At 33.4% G+C, this 25,551-nt stretch overlaps 1 protein-coding gene across 1 annotated transcript in view; it reads right to left on the bottom strand.

Moving 5' to 3' along the window:
* The window catches only part of ADGRV1 (adhesion G protein-coupled receptor V1), a 469,718-nt gene that overhangs the window by 405,725 nt on the left and 38,442 nt on the right, over window positions 1–25,551 (bottom strand). The window contains 13 exon segments of the mRNA XM_015590540.2: window positions 440–618; window positions 620–1,160; window positions 1,752–1,969; window positions 2,588–2,714; window positions 7,266–7,532; window positions 8,506–8,629; window positions 9,666–9,829; window positions 10,561–10,741; window positions 11,504–11,689; window positions 11,791–11,917; window positions 16,674–16,897; window positions 19,285–19,461; window positions 25,401–25,551. The exon segment at window positions 25,401–25,551 is cut by the window's right edge and continues 221 nt beyond it. Coding sequence (XP_015446026.2) covers window positions 440–618; window positions 620–1,160; window positions 1,752–1,969; window positions 2,588–2,714; window positions 7,266–7,532; window positions 8,506–8,629; window positions 9,666–9,829; window positions 10,561–10,741; window positions 11,504–11,689; window positions 11,791–11,917; window positions 16,674–16,897; window positions 19,285–19,461; window positions 25,401–25,551 — 2,666 coding nt within the window.

The raw sequence follows: 25,551 nt of genomic DNA, 5'->3' as shown, positions 1-25,551 counted from the left end.
TCCTCTTTATACCTTATCTTCACCACCCTTCATCCCCAGCAAGACTGAGCTAGCAGTAGCTCCCCAGATACAATATGCTGTTTCGAATTTCTACACCTTTGTCCTTTTCTCTATCTAAAAGATCATGCCCCACCCCTCCTACTACAAGAGGAATAAATGTTCCTCCGTAATTTTTTCCTTTCTTCCTACAGTGTACTGAGTGATCTGTTTTCACGTCTCTCGCCCAGAGCATATTCCAGATACCTCAAGGGCAAAGACTTTACCTGACACTCTTCTGCTACGCACAGCACAGAATTTATGGTCTTGGTAGGCACACAGTTTTATTTAAAGAAATTAAACCGAAACACAGGCAGATTTTTAAATATCTGTTGGCTTTTTTAAGAAACCAAATTTTTTTAAATTCCAAATGCAGTGTCTTGGGTGTAAAGATAACACTCACCATCAGCAATAGCTTCTCCTTTCAGACTCTTAATTCCTCTGGGCACTGCATTTCCATCAAGGTAGAATTCAATTATACCATCATCCAAGATAATCAGAAAATGGAGCCAAATATTTTCTTCTAAATATTTCATGATTGTTGTCTTGGCAATATATGTAGCATTGGAACCCAAAGTTTTGAGATTCGTTTGTTTGAATTTTTACCCCATAGTAGATGCTTCCATTACCATCATCCTTTGCTATAACAAATCCATTTGTATTGGCATTGGGCATTACCCAAGCTGAAAATGTAAAGTTGGCAATTGAGCTGTTCCTAGAGGGATGGTATTTCGGATTAACAGTTCCAAATGCATCCTCTAGGCCAGTGAAGTACAAAGCATCTGTTCCACTATGGTGACGTCGCATGTGCGGTTGCAAATACACAGTGCTGGGGAAAATTCCAACCAGCAAAAAATCTATCATTGGAGGCAAACCAGCAGTGAACTCACTGGACAGTATTTCCCAGCCAACACGTACACCACCAAAGACACCCTGCTGCCTCAGCACAGTAAAGTTGGTGATATAAGACATGTCATCTTCTGAGAGAACATCTTCTGCCACCTCTCTCTCTAAGCACTCTGGATCCAAGATAAAAACTCCAAAGGGATCATCATTGAATGGAATCATTACTGTCACCTGGAGGTTGGTTCCTGCTAGTTGGCCCCCAGGGCCTGGGGACCCACCTATAATAAGAAAATTTATAATGAATGAGAAACCAGAATTTGAAGTACTTTCTAGTTTAAGGTGAAAACTAAAGGAATTTGTTTAGCAAACTTCTGGTTAAATAATTTACCCATTCATCAGTGAACAGCAGTGTCAGCATATGGTTTATACCACATTTTCAAAGGTATTCTGGCTCGGCATAATTTTATTAATAACCAATCAAGCCTGAAAAGAGGATATTAACTAGAGAGGTTGAATTCCTGTGCTTAAAACTAAAAGTGATGGGACAATTGATTGTTTAAATTATGGCACAAAGACCAAGCTTTAAGTTCCTAACTTCTATTAATGTTTTGTTGGAGATACTATATTGGGGTGGGAAAAAAATCTATTTACAAGTTTGAAGATGGATACAAGTCTCCATCCATAAAATTTAACTGAGCTAGGACCACAAAATGAATGTTAAAAAGAACACTTCTATTAAAAAGGATATTCTGACATTTAAAGTCAGACAATCAAGATTTACTTACTTCTTCACTTGTATTTTCTCTACAGCTCTATTTAAATATAAAATATTAAATTTTAGTGGTAAAAAATAAAAGAAAACACAGCACCTGAAATATTAACAAGCTTTAAAATATAAAACTCATTGAATTCAGGAATTTTATCTGGAAAAGCATGGAGAATTATTGGTTTGGCTCCTTCTCCATCCATAAAGTTAACAGTCCCTGAAGTTTCATAGAATTCTTGTCCAGGTTGCAAAGCAGAATCATTCTGAAACAACTGCCAAGCCACAGAAACACTGCCAAAGTGTCCTCGGTGCCTCAAAATCCTACATAATAAATTAAAGAAAATTAATTTTTATGAAAAATTTATTAGTAGTGAATCTAAATCTAATGAGAGCTTTCTGTGTCATATCAAAAAATGTACTTTTTCTATTTGCCATCTTTAATATAAACCAGCCAGCCAATCCTTACTGAGCAACCATGAAGAAAAGAAAGAATAAAGTAGAACTTTAAATAAATATCAAGAGAAGAAGTCTTAAAAGTCATAGTCTTTAAAATCCAAAGTGAAAGTTAAGCTCTAAGCCCAACTGAAAAAATTTAGGTGAGCATTGGCAAATGTTCTTCAAAAGCAAAAGACAGGTTAAGGTTAGTTTAACAGAGGAGTTCCAGAAGACCTTGAATATTAAAGACACTCAGTCCTGACAAAGGATGGAAGTTAGGGTAAGGAAGGTGAGGAGAATAAGTCCTGCTTATCAGCTAAAGTGTTGTTCGTTTGTTTTTTTTTTTTAACAAAGGGTAACCAAATAAAAAAATTTTACGATTCATACTACCGACTATGAAATTATTCAATCTTAACCAATTTTTTCATTTTGAAAGAAATTTTTGCATAAAATTTTTATTTTATTTTATCCAATTTGAAATTTTTTAAATCTAAACATGCTTACCAAAATGCATTAGTCTTTCCTTCTTCTACTGCTTTGTCTATGGGCTCCAAAGAAAAAATACCATTTGGGTCATCATTAGCGTCAATTATCACTGTCGCTATTCCATGTTGATATACTACTGTATCACCTAAATTAAAAACAGAAAAGTCAAAATAACAAAAAGTAGTTAACTTTCTGTTAAATTAGTATTTTTAAATTAAGAAACAGTTTATAATTAAGTGCAAATTTCAGCAAGAATTTCCTCAGTGGCGGTCATCAAGAGAGATGCCTAAATAAATTTAATGTGACTTGTCTTTGAGGAAATGTTTAATTACAAATTACAAAAGAATTATTTTATTGAAAAACATACTACTTTTCTTCACAACAGGAATATCGCTTCAATAGTTTAATTAGAGATAAACAATATAGCTTTACCTAATTTCAACTTTTTGAGGTAGATTCTTTCATTTCATAAAAAAATAAGGAAAGGATTATCCCCATAACATAACAATATTCCTGTCCATATTTATTAGAATCACTGGCTTAAGTGTTCTTCTTTTAAGTTTAGATCTCTTACTTTGGGCAACAGAGTTTGATCTGGTCATAAACAGAACAAAGCCATCTTTATGGTGTTGAACTTGATTCCTCTCTACTCCAATTCCTTCCACAGCATGTTTGCACCATTACTGCCAATTCATTAGGTCTCTTCTCATTACTTCCCTGAGGTCGACAGCGCTTCCTCTTTGCTCCAGCTGTTCCATATGTAAGTAAAAGTCCTTCCCATCTTTACTCACCTAACTCTTATCAAGTCTCAGGACCCAGTTCAAGAAACAACTCTTCCAGGAATTCTTCCTTGAATTCCCAAGTTAAGTGCATCTCCACTGTGCCTCTACAGCACTTCACACTTTGTCAATGTATCATAACAAATATCACATTATATTAGTGCACACACAAACATATATACACACACACAAATTTCACTATACATTCCTTGGACAAATGCTTCTTAATCAATTCTATGCTCTGGCAGAGTAGATGCTGAGTAATTGGTACAAAGAAGTTATTTGTAAATGTTAGTTACACTGATATGAATAAAGTTTTCAAAATTAGATGAGGGCAACACCTAAAACTAAAATTATAGAAACAGAAATTATATGTAGAGCAAACTAGCACATAAAAAAAAATTATGTAAATATACAATTGTATTCAATCTTATTTGATAATTAGCCAATGGAAAGAGGGGGGAAATACATAAAAATAGGAAGTAAATCACTATATAGAAAATTTGACAACATAAAGTAATAAAATATTATGTCATAAGATCTAACAAAAACAAATAAAAATAATAAAACCAAATTCTGGCAGGGCTCTACTATCATGTGCATTTGTCATACAACATGTCACAGGTGATGCTAAAAACTCATTCAGTTCTTCTTCAGGGAGAACTGGAAATATTTAACAAGGGCTCTAAGGATGGCCAAATCCTTTGATCCAATAACTCAATTTTGAGGCATATACTGTGAACAATAACTATAAGGCATAGACAGCCACTGCCAGCACTAGATCATGTTAGAGATGCTGCCCCTCCATCTCCCTCATCATGGATCCCAAGGCCCTAGATGTTTTGACACCATAAGAAAGGAGAGAAAAGAAAGAGAGAAAGAACTAAGAAATGGCATAAAAAACACAAATTCTAGAGATTTTTGTTATTTAAGTCTTCATAGCTAAAGTCATTAGATCCTCAGATGTTATCACTTCTGGAAAAATACTAAAGACAAATGCAGTGGTAGTATATATACACACATACCTCAGGCCAGGTGTCCGGTCACAGTTTATGTATGCTTGCTCACTCATTCTCTCTCTTATTCTCTCTTAATATCAAAAACATATTTCCCCAATGATACATCTTGAAAAATAAACTCACTTCACCTCTCCTGGCAGTCATTTTCCATTCTCTTTACAAGAGGTTCATCATGTTTTTATCACTATTGTAATCACAGCGACATTTTGTTCTTGACAACAGTTTAATCTCACTGACATTTTGACACCAAAAATGTTAGGGACATAATTTTCACCAGAATTACATCAAATTCATAAATGGAATCAAGAACTTATTTATAGGGTAAGCTCTATTAAGACATTATTTCTTCATCAACTTTCTACATACCTCACAGCAAAACTGTTTTCCACTTTTACTTAACTATTTATTTTTATCTATAGCAATTTTTCATTTAAATTTTAGGATAATGATTGAAATCACCAAAATGTTTTTGGTCTAATAAGACCTGACTAATTTATGATTTTTGCAACTGTGAAATTTCTTTTGTGGCCATTATTCTGCAAGCTCAAATTTTTCCTTACCAGAGAATAGTTTCTACTTTTTACTTTTTTGATGTCCTTAGTTAAGTCATGTGAAAAATGAGAAAGAGAGAAAGGGGAAAAAGAGAAGAGACAAATGGAGAGAGACAAAGAAGATGAAAGAGAAACACAGCACAAATAAAAATTAAGTGCTCTCTTTCTTTTCCTCTTCTTCTCTGAATATTTCAGTCCAAAAGGCACAGGTAGAGCTCAAGGAGGTCATTGACATTGGGGTGGAGGTTGGGCACCACCGTGACCAGCACAAGGGCTAGAGCTCATGCGGGGTGAGGAGGGCATCTCCACGGGAGAAAAGCTTGCTATTGTGTGGCAGGGTTTGCGTGGAGTGGGAAGGCATCCACATGGTGGAAGAGGCTTGACTTGAAGCAGGAGAGAATCCTCGTGGGGTAAGAAAGGTAATCTCATTGTGGGAGGAGGGTAAAAGAAGCAATGGGAAAGTGGTTACATACAGGGAGAATTGATCAAATAACTAAATATAAAGAAAGATAATGGGAGCTGTATTTCTCACTATCAGAAAAGGGAGGGACAAATATGGAAGGGGAAAAAACTAGAATAAACATTGATATTGAACAGAAATGGAGATATTGGTATGAACTAATGGTTTTTAATATAAACAGTTGGATATAAAACTAGAGATGTAAAAGTTTGTGTGTATGTATACATAAAAACATACATACATAAATACATACTTACATACATACATACATACATATATTCCCTGTATCTGTACACTAACAGAGCCTAGGAGGATTATAACAATAACAATAAGCACACCTAGTACCCAGATCCTGGTTTCTAAATAACATTCTTCACTAAAAGGAACCAGAGCATCTTGGAGAAATGGTTGATTTCAGGGTTGTGACAGGAAAAGTATAAGATGAGTTTAGAACATCTTGCTTTGTCAGAAAATAAGAAAATGTTCAAATAATAATTGGGACATGTCAAAACAAAGAAGTCATCCCTAACAGGCTACTACTGGCCAAATCTGGGACAATTTGGCCATCAAAACAAATACTGACTGCAAAATAAATCTTATTGCATTAGATAGAAATCATGGGGGGTAGGGGGGAGAAGAAATCATGAGTCCATAGTGATAAATATATCAATGAAAAAATTGAAAGTTTGATGAGTAACAAGATATTTACATAGTTTTAAAATATCTTCCCCATAAAATATTTACTAATTCCAAGGGGAAAAAAAGTATAGTATAGAAGGCTTGGCTGTCACCACCTAAAGTGAACATCACAGTAGGGACAAAACAAAATCATGTGGCAACTGAAGGGCTACGATAAGTGCAGAATCACCTTTCATGAAATTCCTACCTACCAAGGATGAAAAACCTGAATCTAATAATGAGGAAACATTAAACAAACCCCAAATAAGGGTCATTCTACTAAATAACTAGCTTATGATCTTCTATATGACAAAGATCATGAAAATCAAGGAAAAACTGAGGAATCAGTCCAGATTGAAGAGATTAAAGAGACATGGCAATTAAATGTAATGCATGATTTAAGAAAGGTTCATTTTGCTAGGAAGGATAACTGGGCCAACTGGAGAAATTTGAATGGGATCTGAGGCAATGATTATATTAGGTTAACTTCCTGATTTTAATGGTTATGCTGTGGTTATATAAGAGAATGTCCTTATTTGTAGGAAAAGCATCATGTCTTCAACTTACTCTCAAACGGTTCAGGGAAAAATAGCTATCTGTACTCCTAAAGAATAAAATAAATATAAAAAGAAGTTATAGTCCCTCTAATTTACTAAAGATGAGGTCAAAACGTTCTCAGGGCCCAAATATTGGGGTCGAAAATCCTGCTACATATACAGTATGTTAAAGAAGAGTGAGTCTATCCCTCCCCTTACAAATTATCATTCATCGTGACTAACAGCTCTAGAGAATTATCCAAGAGTCATTTGGGCTCAGACACCTACAGAATGCAGCTTCTCAACAGTATGCTTAACACCATGCTAGGAGGTAAAGGAGTTACAGAATCCTTGATGGCCTAAGCCCTTGGCTGACTAGACAAGGCTTAGCACAGCTTTGGCTAGAACATTTTTAGTCCTTATATAATTTTCTATGTATGCTATATTGTGAAAAAAAGATTAAAAATAATGCCATAGAGTAGACCAGGTAAATGAAGGTTCAACACATATCCTTCACCACATCCCCCAAGAAATCAATGAAACAATTTTGCTCTTGAACAGTCACAGATGACGGTTAAGTACTATCTGGTACCACTACTGGACAGTGTACTCAATGTCATGTTAATAAAAGCACTGAAACAACAGATATGCTATAAAAATACAGTTTATTTACCTGTTGAATTAAAGAGGATTATATAAAAGGGCTCATCTGTTTCTGGGATACCATCTTCATTAATGAATACCGATACTCTCTGCTCTCTACTTCCAACTGCAAAAACAAGTGTTTCTCCTTTTTCAATGGGAACAAAGTCTCCCTCTCTTGCAGTAGCCTTCCCATCTATGGTAGCATACTGGACAGTGCAGGCAATATCAACGGATCCATTTCTGAGAACTGTAAAGTCAGCAGTCTCACCTTCCTGAACCCTCACTACACGAGGTTCTGAAAGAGCCATAGAGAAAAGAAGGAACGTGAGCTTTTCTGATTCCAGCTACATATTTTCAGATCACTTTGTTTCTCTCTGCCACCACAAAAAAAAATGCCCTCCACTCTGTCTTAAAGATTCGGCTCTGGTCCCAACTCCTACATGAGGCCATCTTCTGTTTAATTCTAGTCAATGGCCTTCCTCCTGCCCTAATTCCTACAAAATCCACTGTCTTTAAATACTCAATTTGTCAGTAAATTACACACGATATGAAATCCTCTTCCTACTGCTAATACACCTCATTTCCAAATTAAGACTGAAAGTTCCTTGAGAAAAGGCCCAGATATCTTGTTTTATTTTTGTCACAGCAGTCAGCACAAGGCTGAACACAGGACTAATTAAGTACATGTTAACTGAAGGCAAATACGAATCAGTAAAATTCAAGAGGTTTAAAAGATTCCTGCAACTGTAAGTTGAACAGCTAGCAAAAAGGGTTTAAGAAAGAATTAGACACCAACTGAGTCTCACAAACAAAACTGAAGGATGTCTCAGGTGCCAAAGACAGTTTTAAAGAAACCATTAGAGTGGCAAAAATGGAGAAAGCTTGATTTCTATGTCCATTCAATATTAGTAATTATAGTAAGTGACCATCCATTAGGTAGAACACCCAGACACTGAACTGGTTACACCGTGTACTGGAAGAGGTTACATGGAAGAGTGTTCTTTTTTGCATAAAGCAAAGAAAATATTTTGGAATTTGGGTGGGGAGAGAACAATGCTAACAAAACAGTATCTTTTTTTTTTTCCTTCAAAAGATCTTTAAAAATATTTGTTAAAACATCAAAAATATCAAATAATGGTCAAATCATGATATCATATTCAATCAAGTATCAATTGTGCTTCATCAAAATTATTCGGTTAAAAACGTTGAAAAAAATACATATATATGTTCTGTTTAAGAAAGATATAAACTCAAAATAGCAATACCACCTGCGAAATAAATGGGGTCATCATTTCTTCTAATCCTCAGAGTTGCAGTAGTCTTATTTCCTATTTTAGCTCCTCCAGTGGCATTAAGTAGGGTAATGGTAAATTCTTCCATCTCCTCTGGAATCTTTCGGAAAATGTTACATATGTTTTAAGTCAAGTTATTTATACAAATAATTCCATTTTTTATTCCTAAATTTTTATCTTTAAAAAAAATAGTTCTAGTAATAAAAGCACTAATGTTAACCCTAAATTATTCAAGTAGGACTTTAGACACCCCCCCAATTTCAATGTGCATTCATCCAAACAGCCATTTTATTTTGACTTATTATAAAATTTAATGTAAATATTTTGCCTTATGTAAACTAAAAATAGAAATATTGCAGTCATTGTTTCTTTACAAAAATGGGATATATGTTGTTTTCAAGAAAAAAATGGAACAGGAAAACATATTTAGAACTGAGTTCATAATAGTAACAAAAGTTCAGCCAGCTCTCAAAGGCCACTTACAAACATTACTAAAGTTTCACCCCAGTGTGTCATAAAGACCTCATTCCCATGTCCTAACAAGATGAGATTCCCCACATCTTTGAGCCTAAATAAATCCCCAGGTGGACACTCTTTATTTTTCACTTCATCCCTGTGTTGTGGTCTTCTCTGAATACTAAAACAAAAGTGTGTTGGAATTTTGTCTCTTGAGGGACAAAGGAGACAGGATCCCGTAGCTGTTTGAAGCATAGTTCCCCTAGAAAGGTCCACTCCCACTGAGTTCTTTCTCCTCATTATCAAAACACACGCTGCTGGGTCCATGACCCATCTGGCCCACAGTCCTGACTCTGAGAATGCACCGCAGGGTCCTTGGCAGAGGGCAGGCACCCTGTTGTCAAAGGGCTTAAGCACAAGGCAAGCACTTCACCTCTCCCACAACCGAATCCCTGATATTTGACACCTATGCAGTGTCACTGGCCACTATCAGTTCTAAGAGTTGAAAATGCCTTCAGAAAAAATAAAAATAATAGTACTCTTTTGACTTATAGTCAGACATTATCATACCTGAGTTCTTTATCAATATATTCATAACAAAATGTTTTACCATATATTTAATTATTTAATAAAAAATAATTATTAAGCAACAAGTAGAGAATTATATATGCAACATTTACCTCATCTGGAAGGGAGTAAATGGTGATATTTTTTGAAAATTCTTGATCTCCAAAGAAAATAGTCCCTCGGATGGGAAATACATCCTGTGTAAAGTCTGGACTAACCACCCACAATACACTAACATCACCAAAGTTGCCTCGATTTCTTATTGTACCATAAACAGCTGTGAAATACAAATGGCAGAATATATATGAATATGCATATTAAACAATTTTAAAATGATGAGTAAAGAAATAGCTCAAATAAGCAACAGTAAAAAATAAGACCTCTTTTAAATAAAAGCCAAGTATTTGCTTAGCATAGCCTCCAAAGTACAAATAAAAATACATTAGCCTAGTCCTCCTTCTGTTGGCATACAATTGATAAAATAAATGGACTCGATCTTTTCCATCACAGTTTGGGATTTTAAAAGTCATTCAGTATACAGAACAGACTGGGATTAATTAGGTACACCTATCACAGAGTCCTATAAAGATATTTGCTAAAGGCAGCTAGAGGAAGCTGCGCATTCAAAAACAATTTTCTTACCCAGAAAGACATTGCTCTAAAAATAAACTATTTCTCATTCCAGGCCACTGAAATAGTTCCCTAGCAATAACTCTTAATTTTAAAGTTTTTCCTATTTGATTCGACTCATTCTTGAGTGAATTAATTACACAGCATATGCTTAATTGAAATCAAAATAGAACTGAAGTCATCGTATCATCACAATGCTATGTAAAAAATAAAAATAGCAATCCTAAATGTGATTTTTTTTAAGCACCAATTTCTGCACTACATGTAATTTCTAAGACAGATGGACAACTAAAAATAACTATTTGATAAATAAATTTTTAAATTATTAATTTCCACTTTAGTAAATAATAATAGAATATAAGAAGCAAAATAAATTACCACTATAGGTAAGGTCTCCTTTACTTTCATTTATCGTAACAATTAGATCATCAGAAACAAATTCTATAATCCCATGAGGATCATCATTTTTCAGAATCGTTATATTGACAATGGTAGCACTTCCCAACTTGCTTTCCCGTTCACCATGGCTTCTGAGGACTACCCAATAGTGTTCATCCAACTAAAATGAACATGTCAAATTAGGAAAAATACGAAGTTGAAGTTTTCAGAACAAGTAAAAAAATATATATATTCAAGAATATAAATACAGTCAATGTTTCAGAAACACATAACTCACTCAAAGGACAAAAGAGCTGATATCAGTCCTTAAAAAGATTTTTGAACATTCTTCCATCAGTTACGAGAGACACCAGATAAAGTATACGTCATCCAAAAAGGGAAAAGATAAATGATAACACTATTCTAAAATAGTTAGAAGACTGAACTTTATCACTGATGATCTAGTCACTTAAACTAATGAGAATAAATAAAACAAAATGAATTTAAAAGCTACTTATATACTCGTGTGTAAACATAATGGGACTATGCCTGGTCCCATTAATATAAAACTTAAATTTATTGCCTTTAAAAAAGTAATTTTAAGAAAACTTCATCAGTTCGAAACCATACCATTAAATGTTCAGTCAATGCAGATTACATGAAATAAAACAACACAGCTAAAAGGAGATGAAAACTGATCACACACTGAAAGTTTCATATTGTTTGGTATTTCTTTATGTAGGGCAAACATACACCATTCAAATTTGAATGTCTTACTTTGTTTTCTAAGCTTGTTTTTTTTCCTTTTCCAACCACAAGGATTTCTCAATCCATTCTTGCCCACTTCCTTTCCTGTGTCTTTGTCAACATTCAAAATGTTTATACTTATAATAGATACTATCAACTTTCTATAAAAGCACAAAGGAAAAATTAAATCTGGTACCTCTGGTATCCCATCCAATCTTGAGAGCAGGGTGATTACGATCTCTCTTTCCCCAGGTTTAAACTCTAGGACCCCTGTGTTTCCATAGAATTCATTGCTATCCCTAGGCTCTACCTGGTAGTGCAGAAACTGCTTAACCAGAGCTCCCTGGGATCTAATGATGTGGAGCTCTACAGATTCGCCTTCCTAAAAAAAAAAAAGAAAAGAAAAATCCACAAACGTTCAGATCCCTTAAGATTCTTCTGAAGTTGTGAGTACAAAATAGACTGAAGTTTCTCTCAACTTACTTTTATAATATAAGGTCCTCTTGAAGCAGGAGAAAATTCAAAAATTCCCCCAGGATCATCATTTTCCAAAATAATTAGATCACGGCTAGTATATCCAGATTTCAGCACTTGATTTTCCACATTAACCCTGGAGAAATCAGAGGGGAAAAAGGTGCCCACTACCTATAGTTTTACTTCTGAATTTTGCAGGCTTCTAAGGCAGTATTTACAACTTTCAGATAATGAATAAGAAGGTTATTTGGAGGTAAACCTTAAACTGAATTTAAGCATATTAAAATCACTTAAGATCAAAACAGTTAACATTTATGGAAGAACTTCTATTTCTGAGTTAATTATACCCTTTACATTTGACTGAAACTAAACACTGCATATGTATAGAATACAAGAATATAGTAACCAAAGGTTCTAAATATAGTTTATTTTTATCAAGTATCGAATTCCAGATTTGTTACCAGTTTTAGAAAAACCTAACTTGTAATGTATTTAGAAAATATATTTAACAAAAATTGTTTTAACTTTACATACACTTGAATTCCTTTAAAAAAATAAACTCATTACATAAGATCATACTAACTGAATGAAAGTTGGATAACTACATGGACTAAAACAACTTTGATATTAATAGTTGATAGGTGGTCATGGGGATGGGGAGCATGGCGGAGAGAATGCAGTTAGCATTAATATGTTGGCTAGGTGGAGGGCCGGGGAGGGAGGAAACAATTGGGGGGATCATTTTATGAACTATATAGATGTCTAACCAATGTACTGTATACTTGAAACTAATTAAAATAAATTAATTATTTTAAAAAACTACTTTGATGAAAAATAAACAAAACTGTGATAGATTTTAGAAATATTTTGTGAACTTTCATATGTTTCTATTCACCTCGATTTTAATCTCACGCATTTTTTCTTTTAAGAAAATGTAGGACGTATAAAAAATGGAACAAAATGGATCTCATATGCATGACACGTTGTAACAATTCCCATACATATCTTCAAAGAACATATTAAAACAAGATTTTTTTTTTTTTTTATTTCTGGTTTTTATGTTCAGTGTATAATTAGAGTGATCAAAGGGAATGGGACTACAGGCTCCTAGGGTTTAAAAGCCTGCATGTTCTTTGAGAATTCTTAATCCTGCAAGCTGCTCTAAACCTTTCCAAATGTCACTTTCTATTGAACCAAAAAGTACTCATGATCAGACCTCAAAATCACAATGAAGCCACAATTAATATGTAGAAAGAACAGCTTACTTCCTGTGTAATAAAGAATCTGAATTAACATCGTTCCCTAGCTTTTGGAAACCTGGCAACCAATACCTAGCATACCAGTGGCCACAGAAGGATTAATCCAAATAAGAGGACAGCTATTTGTTATATTGTTAATGCGGTCATATGATTCTCATAGCAAATTTGCATCACTATTTTTAATAATTAAAAATTCTTGTGTCCACATAAACTAAGAGAAAAGAAAACTGGATCAGAATATAAAATATAAGAATCCACTCTGAGCATTAAACAAATAAATTTATTTTCAGACTTTCTGAAAATATATTATCCTTGTGTAAAAAACAAATTTTTTAAAGATTCTTTATACAAATGAAAAATGTAGGCAGAAATTGCTTGGATACAAACCAATGAAAGAGATGAGTTTTGATTATGAATTCTCTGTTAAACTACAAGATTCACAAGCAAAGCACAATAATTGCTCCCTATATTATGTGTAAACTATAAAGAAAGTTAAAATTTTAAATAATTTAAAACACATACTCTAATTCTCAAACTTTTTTATCAGATATCTTAAATGCATTCATAATTTAAAACTCTTAGGGAAAAAACCTTCATATACATTCCTCTTATCATTAAAAAATGAAACCACACAAATCATGCACAGGCAGGTGAACAAGCAAAACTTCTCAAGACCTATAGTCATGCAGAATGGCAGCCTTATCCAAAAAAAATAGCTTGCAAAGCGAAATGCTGAATCACCAAAAACCAGGCATTATCTGATACACTTACCCAAAATACACAATAAACCTTTCTGTTTCTACTCTGTCAATACACAAAGAAGCATGGGAGGCAGGGAAAAGAAGACAGAGACACAATTTGCCAAAATCTCAGTAATACTGCTAGAAACTGAGCACAGTAGGATAAAATAAAGCTAAAGAAAGCCTTTTTTCCCCCTCCGCAAGCTAGTTATGTCTACTTTATGGGAACTCTACATACTGGGTTCTTTGCAATTGACAAATGTTAGCAAGAGGTTCGACAGTTCCCACTTAGGAAGATGACCCCATGGCCAGCCAGCATGCAAGACCCATTGAAGACATTCCTTTCTAGGCCTGCTCCAGGGCGCTGGGGCCTGCCAAGCACTGTGCACACTCACAAAACCACAGCAGCTGAGTAAATTTCATTCAACCTGACTTATAATTACTTAGCAGCTTTAATTAAGTTTAAAAAAATAAAAACATCCATCCTCAGATCTAAAGCCAATGTGCTTTGAAAAAATAAAAAGTATATAAGCAGAGAAATATATACCTTTCATCATCTGCATAGAAATATACTCAAGGAGCCATATCATTATACCTTTGAATTATGACAAATATAACTTTTTATCAGGAACTATAAACACTTTCCAGCATAGTACATTTTCAAACAGCATTGAAAAACCCATGTCAAAATATAAAGACTTACTGCTTCATTTTTAAAATCAAATGACACTCTCTATAAATAAGAGGTTATATACTACACATAACAAAAAATTTTTTTCTGAAATAAACTAGAATAATGAAATTGTTGATTTGGGGAAAACCAAATAATAAAATATTTTTAACTGGTACCCTATTAAAAGCATTATAAACTTTCAATACCAGGGCAACTTTTATCTATATTTAGTTGAAATACAGAGAATTTGCATTTAAATTTGACAATAAGAGAAAACCATAAACTGCATCACAATAGAGTATTATTTTTGTTGCAATATTATATTGTAACTTATTTTAATCACACTTAAAAGCATTCATTCACTCTTTCACTTTACTTTTGTTAAAAATTTGCAAACGAGATGGAAGTTTCAAAAAATATGTTAAAAAATGTTATTTCAAATCATTAATTTTATTCTCATATTTATTTAATTAAATATAAATATATTTATATATATTAGAATACTCAAATGTAATTTGCTCATTCTCATCCATGCACAACTGAGATAATACAAGTATGCACTAGTTACCAAGAGAATTAAAACATTTTAGTATGAATTGAACTAATATCCTCTTTTGAAAAGAGAAGAACCAATGATTTCTGAAATTCTCTACTCCACGATTTATACTTTGTCATGTACTGTTTTTACTCATAGGACAGAGAGAAAAAAAAAAAAAAACACTTAAAATTATTTTAATTAATTTCAAAGGTTTACATGATAAGGTTAAATGACTATTTTAATAGAATATGAAATACAGTCACTCTGAACTTGCAGAGATATAATTTAAATCATTCCTCCAACAGTTCAGAGCAGAAATTCTCATCTAAGCTAACAAAGTTTCTATGGATTACTACATTTTTGATTTATATTTGCTGTTCATTTCTCCTTAGATTTTTTAAGATTGTGTAATAATTTAATAAGTACTCAAACCTAACTTACAGCAGAAAGCACATAAGTGAAAAAAAATCATAATTTTCAGTTCACATTTCATTATATTTCACTGATTTTTTCATTAGATGAATACTTTTCCTTAAGATTTAATGTAAAATATATATTAAAAGCATAAATCATTTAGATAGTATGTGCTATACTTGTGTTTTGCTTTTTTGTTTGTTTTGTTGATGTTTTGTTTTACTTTTTATATTAAAAAGGAAGTAAGCATAACGTGGTCCTGAAAGAAAAGAAAATGAACAGTGGAAATTCAATAGATGTGTTCCCTACATTCTGTATTTTTCTTTCACATAAAAATAAAAAACAACTACTCATCGGGTTTATGAAATGTGTTTACACAAAACATCTACAAAGAAAAACCTATAAGAGGCTAATAGTAAAACACAGAGTGGACCACGGGTTACATAAAATAATTACTCTTTTAGTCCTGATTAATATAGTACAAACTAATGTCTATTAAATTTATCTGTGAATTTTACTGTTTCTAAAATATGAATTTTGCAAAGCCTGCAAGTCACTAACATGTTATTAACTTTAGTATAGAGATTTGTAGTAAATAAGCTTCATTTTGACTTTTTAAAAAATAATTAACATCAATTAAACCCAGTATTTTTTTCATTTTTGGAAAGGATTTTATGAATTACTGAAAAGAAAAATTATCTCTCTGATGGATTATGATATTTTCTTAATATAAATTACTGAGAAATGTTAAGCAAATCCTTATTACTACTGAAAAAATACCCCTTATATTTGTATTAATTTTGACTCTCTGGAAAATAAGCATTATTTAATGTTTAAATTCCATGAAGAGAGAATTTTATCATATGACAATTAAGACTTTTTTACTCACTCAAAAATGATCTAATCTTTTCGGTTGAAAACCAAGCCAGCAGAGAGCTATTTGCTTAACCTAACATTTTTTATTTATTGCTGCCTTTTTTTTAATATAGCAACATATTAGCTATGTAATTTAAGATTTATGTGAAATCTTCCATAAATTCTATATGAAATCTTTCCGCACAGTGAATAGCAGGGTAAAAGTTCATGATGCCATAACATTCAGTCTAACCAGAAGCCACCAACAAACAGAAAAGTCAGAAGACCAGCATAACATTATCTACTTAGTTTTTCTTTTTTACTTCATAAAAATAAAAGAAAACAAAAACAAAATTATTTTAGAGAATTCGAACATATAAATATTACTAAACATTAACTAAATGGGTTATTACCTATCTAGAGAAAGTGTTACCGTCTCATTCATTTCTGGTATGTCATCAGCTTTGACAGTAATGTTGATTGTTATGTCACTTTGCCCAGATAAAAACACAACAGAGCCATTAAAGGGACCTATATCATTCAGGGTCACTGCTTTTGAATTAAAGCCAGAGGGCTTCAAACTCCAATAGACAGTAGCCTGGCCATCAGTTCCATCCCGATGTAAGGGAATGTATACCTTATAAGAAAGAAACAGAACAATTTCTTCTGAAATATATACTCACAAATTATGTTTTTCAGTGACTGTGCTCACGTTATCATATGAATATATATGTATTCTGCATAGAAAAGCAAACCATTAAATGACATTAAAAATACATTTAAACCTCCTCTTTAAGCTTAAATGTAATTTTAGATAGAACTATTTTTTATTAGTTTTTGCTCATCAAATTTATCTACAAAATTGCCTCCACCCAAACATACGCCTAACCAGGGATTTGTCTTCATAAAAAGACTTAAATATATTAAAAGCCAAAGAGTCATGCAAAACAACAGAACAATTTGGCTAAATTTCCATGAGAGGTTCTCTAAAAAAAAGAATCTAATGTTACAATATAAACAAAAATAAATGTGCGATTAAAACTAGAAAATTATATGTTATGTAAAATTCATCCTAAAGTGACAGGGGACAATATAAGAAAATAATAATAATAAGTAACAATAAGAAATGTTCCTAACCAATACAGTATATGCACTACAAATAAAATCAAATACTAAAATCATGGCTCTGGGTTACCTTGGGCAAATTACCTAACCTCTCTGACTTCAATTTCCACATATGAAGTGAAGTCTGTGGTGAGGATTAGAATACCTCTCCATAGAATGAGCTAAGAAAATGGAGGCTATTATAATAATTTTGAAATGAATTGTATTTGGTAGTTTTATTTAAATGCAATACTATATATACATACATATATATATATTTAAGTGCAATAGTATACATACATACATATACATATAAAATAAAAGGATACCGTAGATCATGATGAAGTTTTTTAGACAAAGAATTAAACGAATACTTAATGATAGATATACAATTCTTTTTAAGCTCCTAAAAAAAGGTATCCTCTTTGTTCTTTGCCCTTTAACACAGCCCATCTTGGGGGGAAAAAAAAAAGGAAGATATTTTCCTCATTAACCATCCTGTTAATTTGGCTAACAAAGGTCAGGGCTGGAGACTAGAGAGCAAAGTAAGATTCTTAAGGAAGACAGAAAAAAGTAACAGAGGGCTGGACCCTTAAATCACAGGAGGAAGTGGATGTGGCCCAGGCTGCAGATAGGACAGAGAGAACAAAGGGAAAACTCCCACCTTTCTGCTCTTTCCCAGGAGGGAAAAAAATGCAGGTTCAAGGAGCCCAAAACTTTCCTCAAAAGCTAATTTCCCTCAAGAGAAAAATATGAATTGGTAAACTGACAGCTTTATATGATAAATGAATAAAAACAATCCACTCTTTAAGAAAAGCTAAATGCTTTTTAGTTTTTTTTTTACTTTTTAGAAGGAAATAGTATATTAAGAAAAATATAAAATATCAAAACCATATTGAAAAATGGAGTTTCTCTGCCAATTTACAGAATCAAACATACAAACAAAGAAAGTTGTGTTCACCATATTCCGACATGAGGCTTTGATATCAAAAATAGCTCTACTCGGCAGAAAAGGGTAAAGGGTCAAATATACAGCGATGGAAGGAGATTTGACTTGGGGTGGTGAGCACACAATGCAATATACAGATGATATATTATAGAACTGTACACTTGAAACCTATATAATTTTTAACTAGTCACTCCAATAAAATTAATAATGAAAATTTTTAAAATAAAATAATAATAAAAAGAAAAAAAATATAGCTCTCCTCATTCCTGATCTGAACCCTAAACCAATTTAAATCAAATATAAGTGTGAGAGACTTGGAGAAGGTCTTAAAGACAGACTGTGGCTTAGGGAATGAAAAGGCTGAAGGTCAGAGAGATAAATGGCAGGAAAGTTCAACCAGGGTGGAGAGCAGTAGTGTGATACATGTGAGCACGTTTTTGTATTGTACGTGTATATGCATGTGTGTGTATATCTATGCAATAATTTACCCACATATATAATATAAAATGCCTAAGATTAGGCATTCCACAACTTAACCACCATCACCTCTACCACCAAACATGGTCAAGACAGCCACCTGAGTCCTGCCCAAGGCAAGCGTGAAGTGTGCTCAGAAATGAAATGAATCGAAGCTACCTGTGGTACATATGATTTGGCCAATAAAAGAAAAAAATTACTTGGCTATCATTCTATCAAATGTCATAGCATTATCCAAAAGCAGCTATATCAAAATATACTACTTTTACTGTGAGCAAATAAAATTCAAATTTTATTTTACTGAACATGGCAAAAGATGATGGAAATCACACACTCATCAGTTACTTATGTCAAATTATATATTGAAGATTTGCTATAAATGGTGAAACTTTTCATGATCTGTTTACTCTGTATGCTAACTTTACGAAAAATGTCTGTCTGTACATTATCTCACATTCATTATGTACCACGGATAAAAAAAAAAGCCTCCTTACCACTTCGGCAGTAGCATCTTCTGGTTCATGCAAAATGATTGGAAGATTGCTAATAAAGCCAATTTCTCCATTTGCAATGTCTGGAGTAACCACCAAAGAAATATTTCTAATTTTCCCAAATCTAGGACTTATAGGTGGGATTGGGGGAATTATGTTCGCCAACTCCACAGTTTCCAACTATAATGAACAAACAAAAAAATTAAAATTGAAAACAACAGAAATTTTAAAATTAAAAAAAGTCTTAATTGCATGGCACAACAAAGTAAACATGGATAAAGGCCACCAATAAATTAGCATTTTCCTTCATTCTCGATCCTGTTTCAATCTCCTGCCCTGGCTTCTTAAGCTCCTTCTGCTACTCAATTATTATTATCCTCCAGGGTTCTTTCTAAGTCCTTTATACTATAATTTTATACCCTTTCCCTAATAATCTGTGGATCTCTCCTTCAAGTTCTAAAACTTTATAACCAGTTGCCATTAGATTTGACATGTGATACAGATACTTTACAGATAAAATGTCCAAAATAGAAATCACTATCTCTGTTTTATGTCCTCTTACCACTACCATCACCAGCACTGTCAGCTGCTTTTCCTTCATGTTGCCTATACTGGACTACCTTGACCTTAACTCAAATATCAGAGAGTAGTCTCCATCTTCTTCCTCTTTTCCACTGACCCACAGCTCCAATCACCCATTCCTCTCCACTGCCAGAGAAAATTCACTGTCAGAAGACCATTCAAATTCCAAATGTGACACATCTTTATGTTTCAAGAAATGCAATTTCCCTGTAATTAATGAACATTACCACCAGAGTAACTTTCATGGTGTTCTCCTCATTTAGAATGGCCTCCCTTCATCAACTCACAAGTCCAAAATGTACTGGTCTTAAAGACAGTTAAATTTTCCTCTCTCCCATGAAGATTTCCTCGGATTCTCCAGCCTTCTTTATTCTCTCTCATTCTAGTCTTCTACTGTTACCTTTGCTAAATTTAGACTTAATTATAAATTTCATATATTGCTTGCTTATCATCATTATGTGTATTCCAAACTTTCTCTTTACAACAGGATTACAGAGCTCTATAGGGTCTGTGTCCTTCTCAGAATTTTCCCAGTACATGACATAAATCTGAAACTGTAGCAGCTACACAATAAATATTTGTTGATTCATCCCTCTAACACAAACTGGGCTCTGTAGGAATCCTGATATATTACAAGCCTTCATCATTTTAATATTCTAACTTGTCAAAATACAATTTATCAATCCTCGCAATGTTTACTTGAGTGTAGGAATAGATGATCATTACAGGACTGCAAAAAGCACAGAGATTTTAAGTTAAAACACAATTTTGAACTTAATGAGACCCTATGGATCTCCCACTCTTTAGAGCCCTCTGTTAGGCTTTGTAATGTGGAAACAATGCCACTAAATAACCACCAGTAGAGACTTGTGATTTAAGTTGATTTTCCACAAGTTGACAGAACTGGTACTGATCCTGCATATACACACATTTTTTTGACGAACAATATACATTTTAAAGGGGAAAAATAATTTTTTTTTCAAATGCCGCACACTTCGCTTTGAAAATCATATATAGGGGAAAGATATAAAAAGTTCCACATTTGTTTGAGTCAAAGAAAAAAGAAATTAGGCTGGTCAATTTTGCCAAATATTGGTATACTGACTAAGTAAAACTGACAATGTAATTCTTTAGTATATTGGCTTTATAAAATAAATAAAATGTAAAGATAGTTAAAAACACAGAAGTATAACTGTGATTCTTTCTAGAGAAAAAGAATATACACACACACACACACACACACACACACACATACACACACACACACATATAGCCCATATACATATGTATTTATCTTTAAGAACAGTACAAAGAATAGTATATGTGGGTGTGTACACATACTGAATGGCACGTGAATATAAAGTGTGCATTATTTGGATGCAAAGATGTTTTTAAAATACACTGGTTGTGTATAAGCACATGTGTGTGAATGAACACTCTCATTTCTGTATATTCACAAAGCACTAAACTGACAATATTGTTTAAAACATCAAGGGAAAAAACTCAATATATTTTTACTTCGAAACTTTCTTAAAAGAAAGAAAATAAATTATATATTACATTTATCAAAAACAGTTACAGAATTAATTCTAAATACCATATTTTTGAAAAATATAAAGATATAGAAGGCTATGAAATGAACTGATCAAAAGGAAAATGCTAATTTTACAAGGCTTATTTCTTGCTCTCTAAGACTTTTTGTCTGGGTTCCTTAAGCATCTGCTAAATCAAACTGCTCCATTCATAAAGAGTCGTTCTTGGCTTTCAGACAGTTTGCAACTGGGACAGCACATTAGTAATCCCATGGCTGCCAAAAGTTGTATCTCAGACCGATGTATTTAGCTGAAAGGGTTACTTAAGAATAAGGAGCTCATGTCTCAGATTCTCCTTTCTTCAGTTTCATTCAACTTTCCACGCAGAGTCTGATGCCTCTGATCCTTTGAGTTGCTCATCCATTATGTACTATACAAACTACACAACCTTCCAATTCCAACCAGCCTTCCAGAGCCTACTGCTGTTTGGAATCTCAAGAAACTATGTCACTGACAAATAATGACTTTTTTTCTAAAGTGTTAAATTAACTGTCTGCACAATAAGACTTTTGTTTTTTAACTGAATACAGAAGCAGATAAAAAATTGAATCTGGAATTGGTGCAAACAGATTTCTAAATCAGGATCACCAAAATTTAGATATTACAAGGCTTCTTCAAGTCTTTCCTTACTTTTCAAGTGTCATCAAAAATAAATTCTGTCATGTTCATATAGAATGCCTAAATAAAATAGCTGGGATAATATCTGACCGATAGAAGGTTCTTAATAAGGTTTTGCTTACATAGGACTTCTCCATAGCTACTTGGATACAGATATTAAATACTTAAAAAGACTAAAAGTTTAATATAAAGGTTACTAATACTGGCCTAGATAATGGGGGTATCTATCCACAATCAAAGAGTTTTAAGGCAGCATAAAAAATCATAAAGCTAGCAGCATAAGAAATCAGAAAGCTAAAAATGGAAAAATAAAATTTCTCTACAACTCAAAATCAACATTTCTTTATCATCAGTTCTCAAACCCATATTACATTACTACAACTACTATAGGAATGCCAGGATGCCCAGGCCTCCAAAAAGCAAAAGCAACTGTAAAATCTTTGCTTGTTTTAATGCTTTGGTTCTCATATGAGTGTTTTACTAATTTGGTTTTCATACAAGTTTTGACCTATGCAAAATTGGAGACAGAAAGAAGGGATAACTGAATACTAAGATTCTAGAAACACAAAAACCTTAAACATATGCTATGAATTGAATGCTTATGTTGAAACCCTAATCCATATGTTGAAACCCTAATCCCTAACAGTGATGGTATTTGGAGATGGGACCTTTGTGAGTTAATTAGGTCATGAGGGTAGAGACCCCCATGATGGGATTAGTGCCCTTAGAAGAAGAGATACCAGAGAGTTTGCTCCCTCTCTCTCTCCACAATATGAGGACATAGTAAGAAAGATGTCGGTCTACAAATCAGGAAGAGGGTTCTCACTAAAACCCCACCATGATGACACCATGATCTCAGACTTCCTAACTTCCCAAACTGTGAGAAATAAATGTCTGTTGTTTAAGCCACCCAGTCTATGATGGAATTCTTTATAGCAGTCCAAACGGAATGAGACAATGTACACTAATGATAATGCTCTGAATCCGGAGGACATCAACAGCAAAGAAATGAAAGAAAGCATCAACACAAAAAATAAAAACAAAGATTAAAACCTCCATTAAATTCTGAAACTCCACTTGACAAGTTATTATCTCCCGGGACTCTTGAAAACTCGTAAGTGGAAATGCTACCCTAAGTGAAAACTAGTGAGATTAGTATGCATTTTACTAATAGAATCAACTTTAAAAAGTAAGTTATGGCATGTTTTGTATGAGACCAAACTTACAGCTTTTTTTAAAATTTCTATTCATATCTCTAAACATGTTCTGGTGACAGCATTCTAGTTTTAACTTCCTGCTCAACAGGGCCAGTGGCTTGACCACTTGTTCAATTCCATGTCACAGATCTAGACCCCCCCACCATCCAGCTCATCATCTCACAAGGGCATTTCATAGGCTTCGGGGAAAATGAGCACAATGGTGTGAATAACACCATTTTCTGTTCAACCATCACTCCTAGAAGACACATTCAAGGGTCCTCCAAAGCATGGGTTATCTTCATAGACAGAACTATGCATCATATCATAATTTCCCCATTTTGAGGAGACACAATAGAACTGTGAGAAAGCAGCAGCAGTAGCAGTAGCAGTAGCAGTAGCAGCAGCAGCAGCAGCAGCAGCAGCAGCAGTAATAGTAGTAGTAGTAAAAAAGATGAGGAGCAGGATCTCCTACCACTAATAACAAAACCTTTGGGGACATTGGCAAAAGGTCTCCTTTAGTGTAGACATTTACAAAAAGGCATTCCCTACATAGCGATAAGTTATGAATCTCTATAACAAGTCACCCACTAGACCCCTTCACCAGGAATGCTTAAGAAATGCACAAACAATACAAGCATGAGTGGTGACCCAGCTTTGAAAAAAAAGGCAAGAGTCTTCAGAATGAAAGGTTCCACCCAACCAAGTGCTGAGCAAGGTGAGACATAGCCCTGGGGAATTTAGACCACCAAGAAGATTTGAGAAAAAAAAAGCTTTCAGAGATAAAGATCAAGTTACCTACAGAGGTAAATAATTTCTTTCTCCTCAAATTTCCTGTCACCAACTCTGGAAGTTAAAAGTTCCAAGTTCTACAGAAGAAATTATTTTAATCTCAAAATTTCTACCAAGCCAAAATATCAATGTGAGCATGAAATTTCATTTTCAGCTGCTCAAATTCAAAATGTATTTAAGGACATATATACTACACATGTATTTAAGGACACATATACTACAACACAACTAAAACACAATTTAAGAAGGAAAAGACAAAAGATAAAGAAAATTCAAAAGTTTCGTTAAAATAGTACAAGTAACAGGTGTGAAGCAAGTGCACGAAGCAGTCAGTACAGGTAAATTCAGTGTTCATTATATGTTACAAAGCTGGAAGGTCTACATGCGAGGAATGTATATGGAAAGAAGGCAATTAGAAACTTCGGAGAAAGCAAAAATAAACTATAAAACAAGGTATAGTCAAAAATATGAAACAAATTTAAATGTGGCATGATTTAAAAAATTAATGAAATAACGAGATTTCATTTGATATATAGTTTAGTTAGCAAAATGTACGGTGACATAAGATTGTACATTTTTTACCAATCCATTCATACTATCTTCATCTGTATTAAATTTATTTACATTACCAAAATTTGATAAGTACCCTTTATAGCATTCTAATTTTCAGAATCAACCAATACCAAATGCATAGTAAACATAACCACAGTATCAAATGTGAGTGCAGATGTTTTCAACTTTGACAGTAAAAATAATATTAATAAAAGTTAAGAAATAAAAGAGATAAGATGGAAGAATATGTTATGGGGCCCTTAATTCTTCCTAAATAGATGAAAATGCAGAGATGCTATCTATAGTTAATAGACAAAGAAACAGACTGTTAGTATATTATTTAAAAGTACCTACGGTACACAATTTTTCTCATATTGCTTTTTTATTTCTAGAATGCTTTCCCTGCAGTATTGTTCACGAAAAACATACTCCTCCTACACACCCCATTCCTACATCACATTTTCCCAAATCAATTCAAAAGAATGACAACTCTCTCTCCTCTCTCTCACAGCCCTCTCCCACTAACAGTTTGTGAGTTACTTCATTATGTTATCCATTATATTCTGACCTGATTAAAATATTATTTAGTAGAACCCTTGTTTCATTCATCCTTATATGTCTTAGGAGCAGACGGAGTCTTTCTTTGAACTTCCTCAGTAACTTATAGTAACCAACAGTAGAATCCAAACTTTAAATGAGGGCAAAATAATGGTTAGCTAACTCTCTCATGTAGATAAATACACTTACAGTTTAAACAAAGCTGATATTGTTTTAATTATTAAAGTACCTGTACTACAAAGTGGGCCCCATTTTGAAGGAATGCATCATTTCTTATTGGTAATTTTGTAGCGACTTTGGGTTTTTTTTCTGGAAAAATGAGGCTATTTCTCCTGGATATGTTTAAGATGCCGTCTTTTGCTCGCAAAGGGTCCACAGCT

Source organism: Pteropus alecto, unplaced genomic scaffold (assembly GCF_000325575.1).
Source record: "Pteropus alecto unplaced genomic scaffold, ASM32557v1 scaffold20, whole genome shotgun sequence".
In the NCBI taxonomy this organism is placed as follows: domain Eukaryota; kingdom Metazoa; phylum Chordata; class Mammalia; order Chiroptera; family Pteropodidae; genus Pteropus; species Pteropus alecto.
Note: the sequence above shows the minus strand (reverse complement) of the source record. Positions and strands in the feature narration are given on the sequence as shown.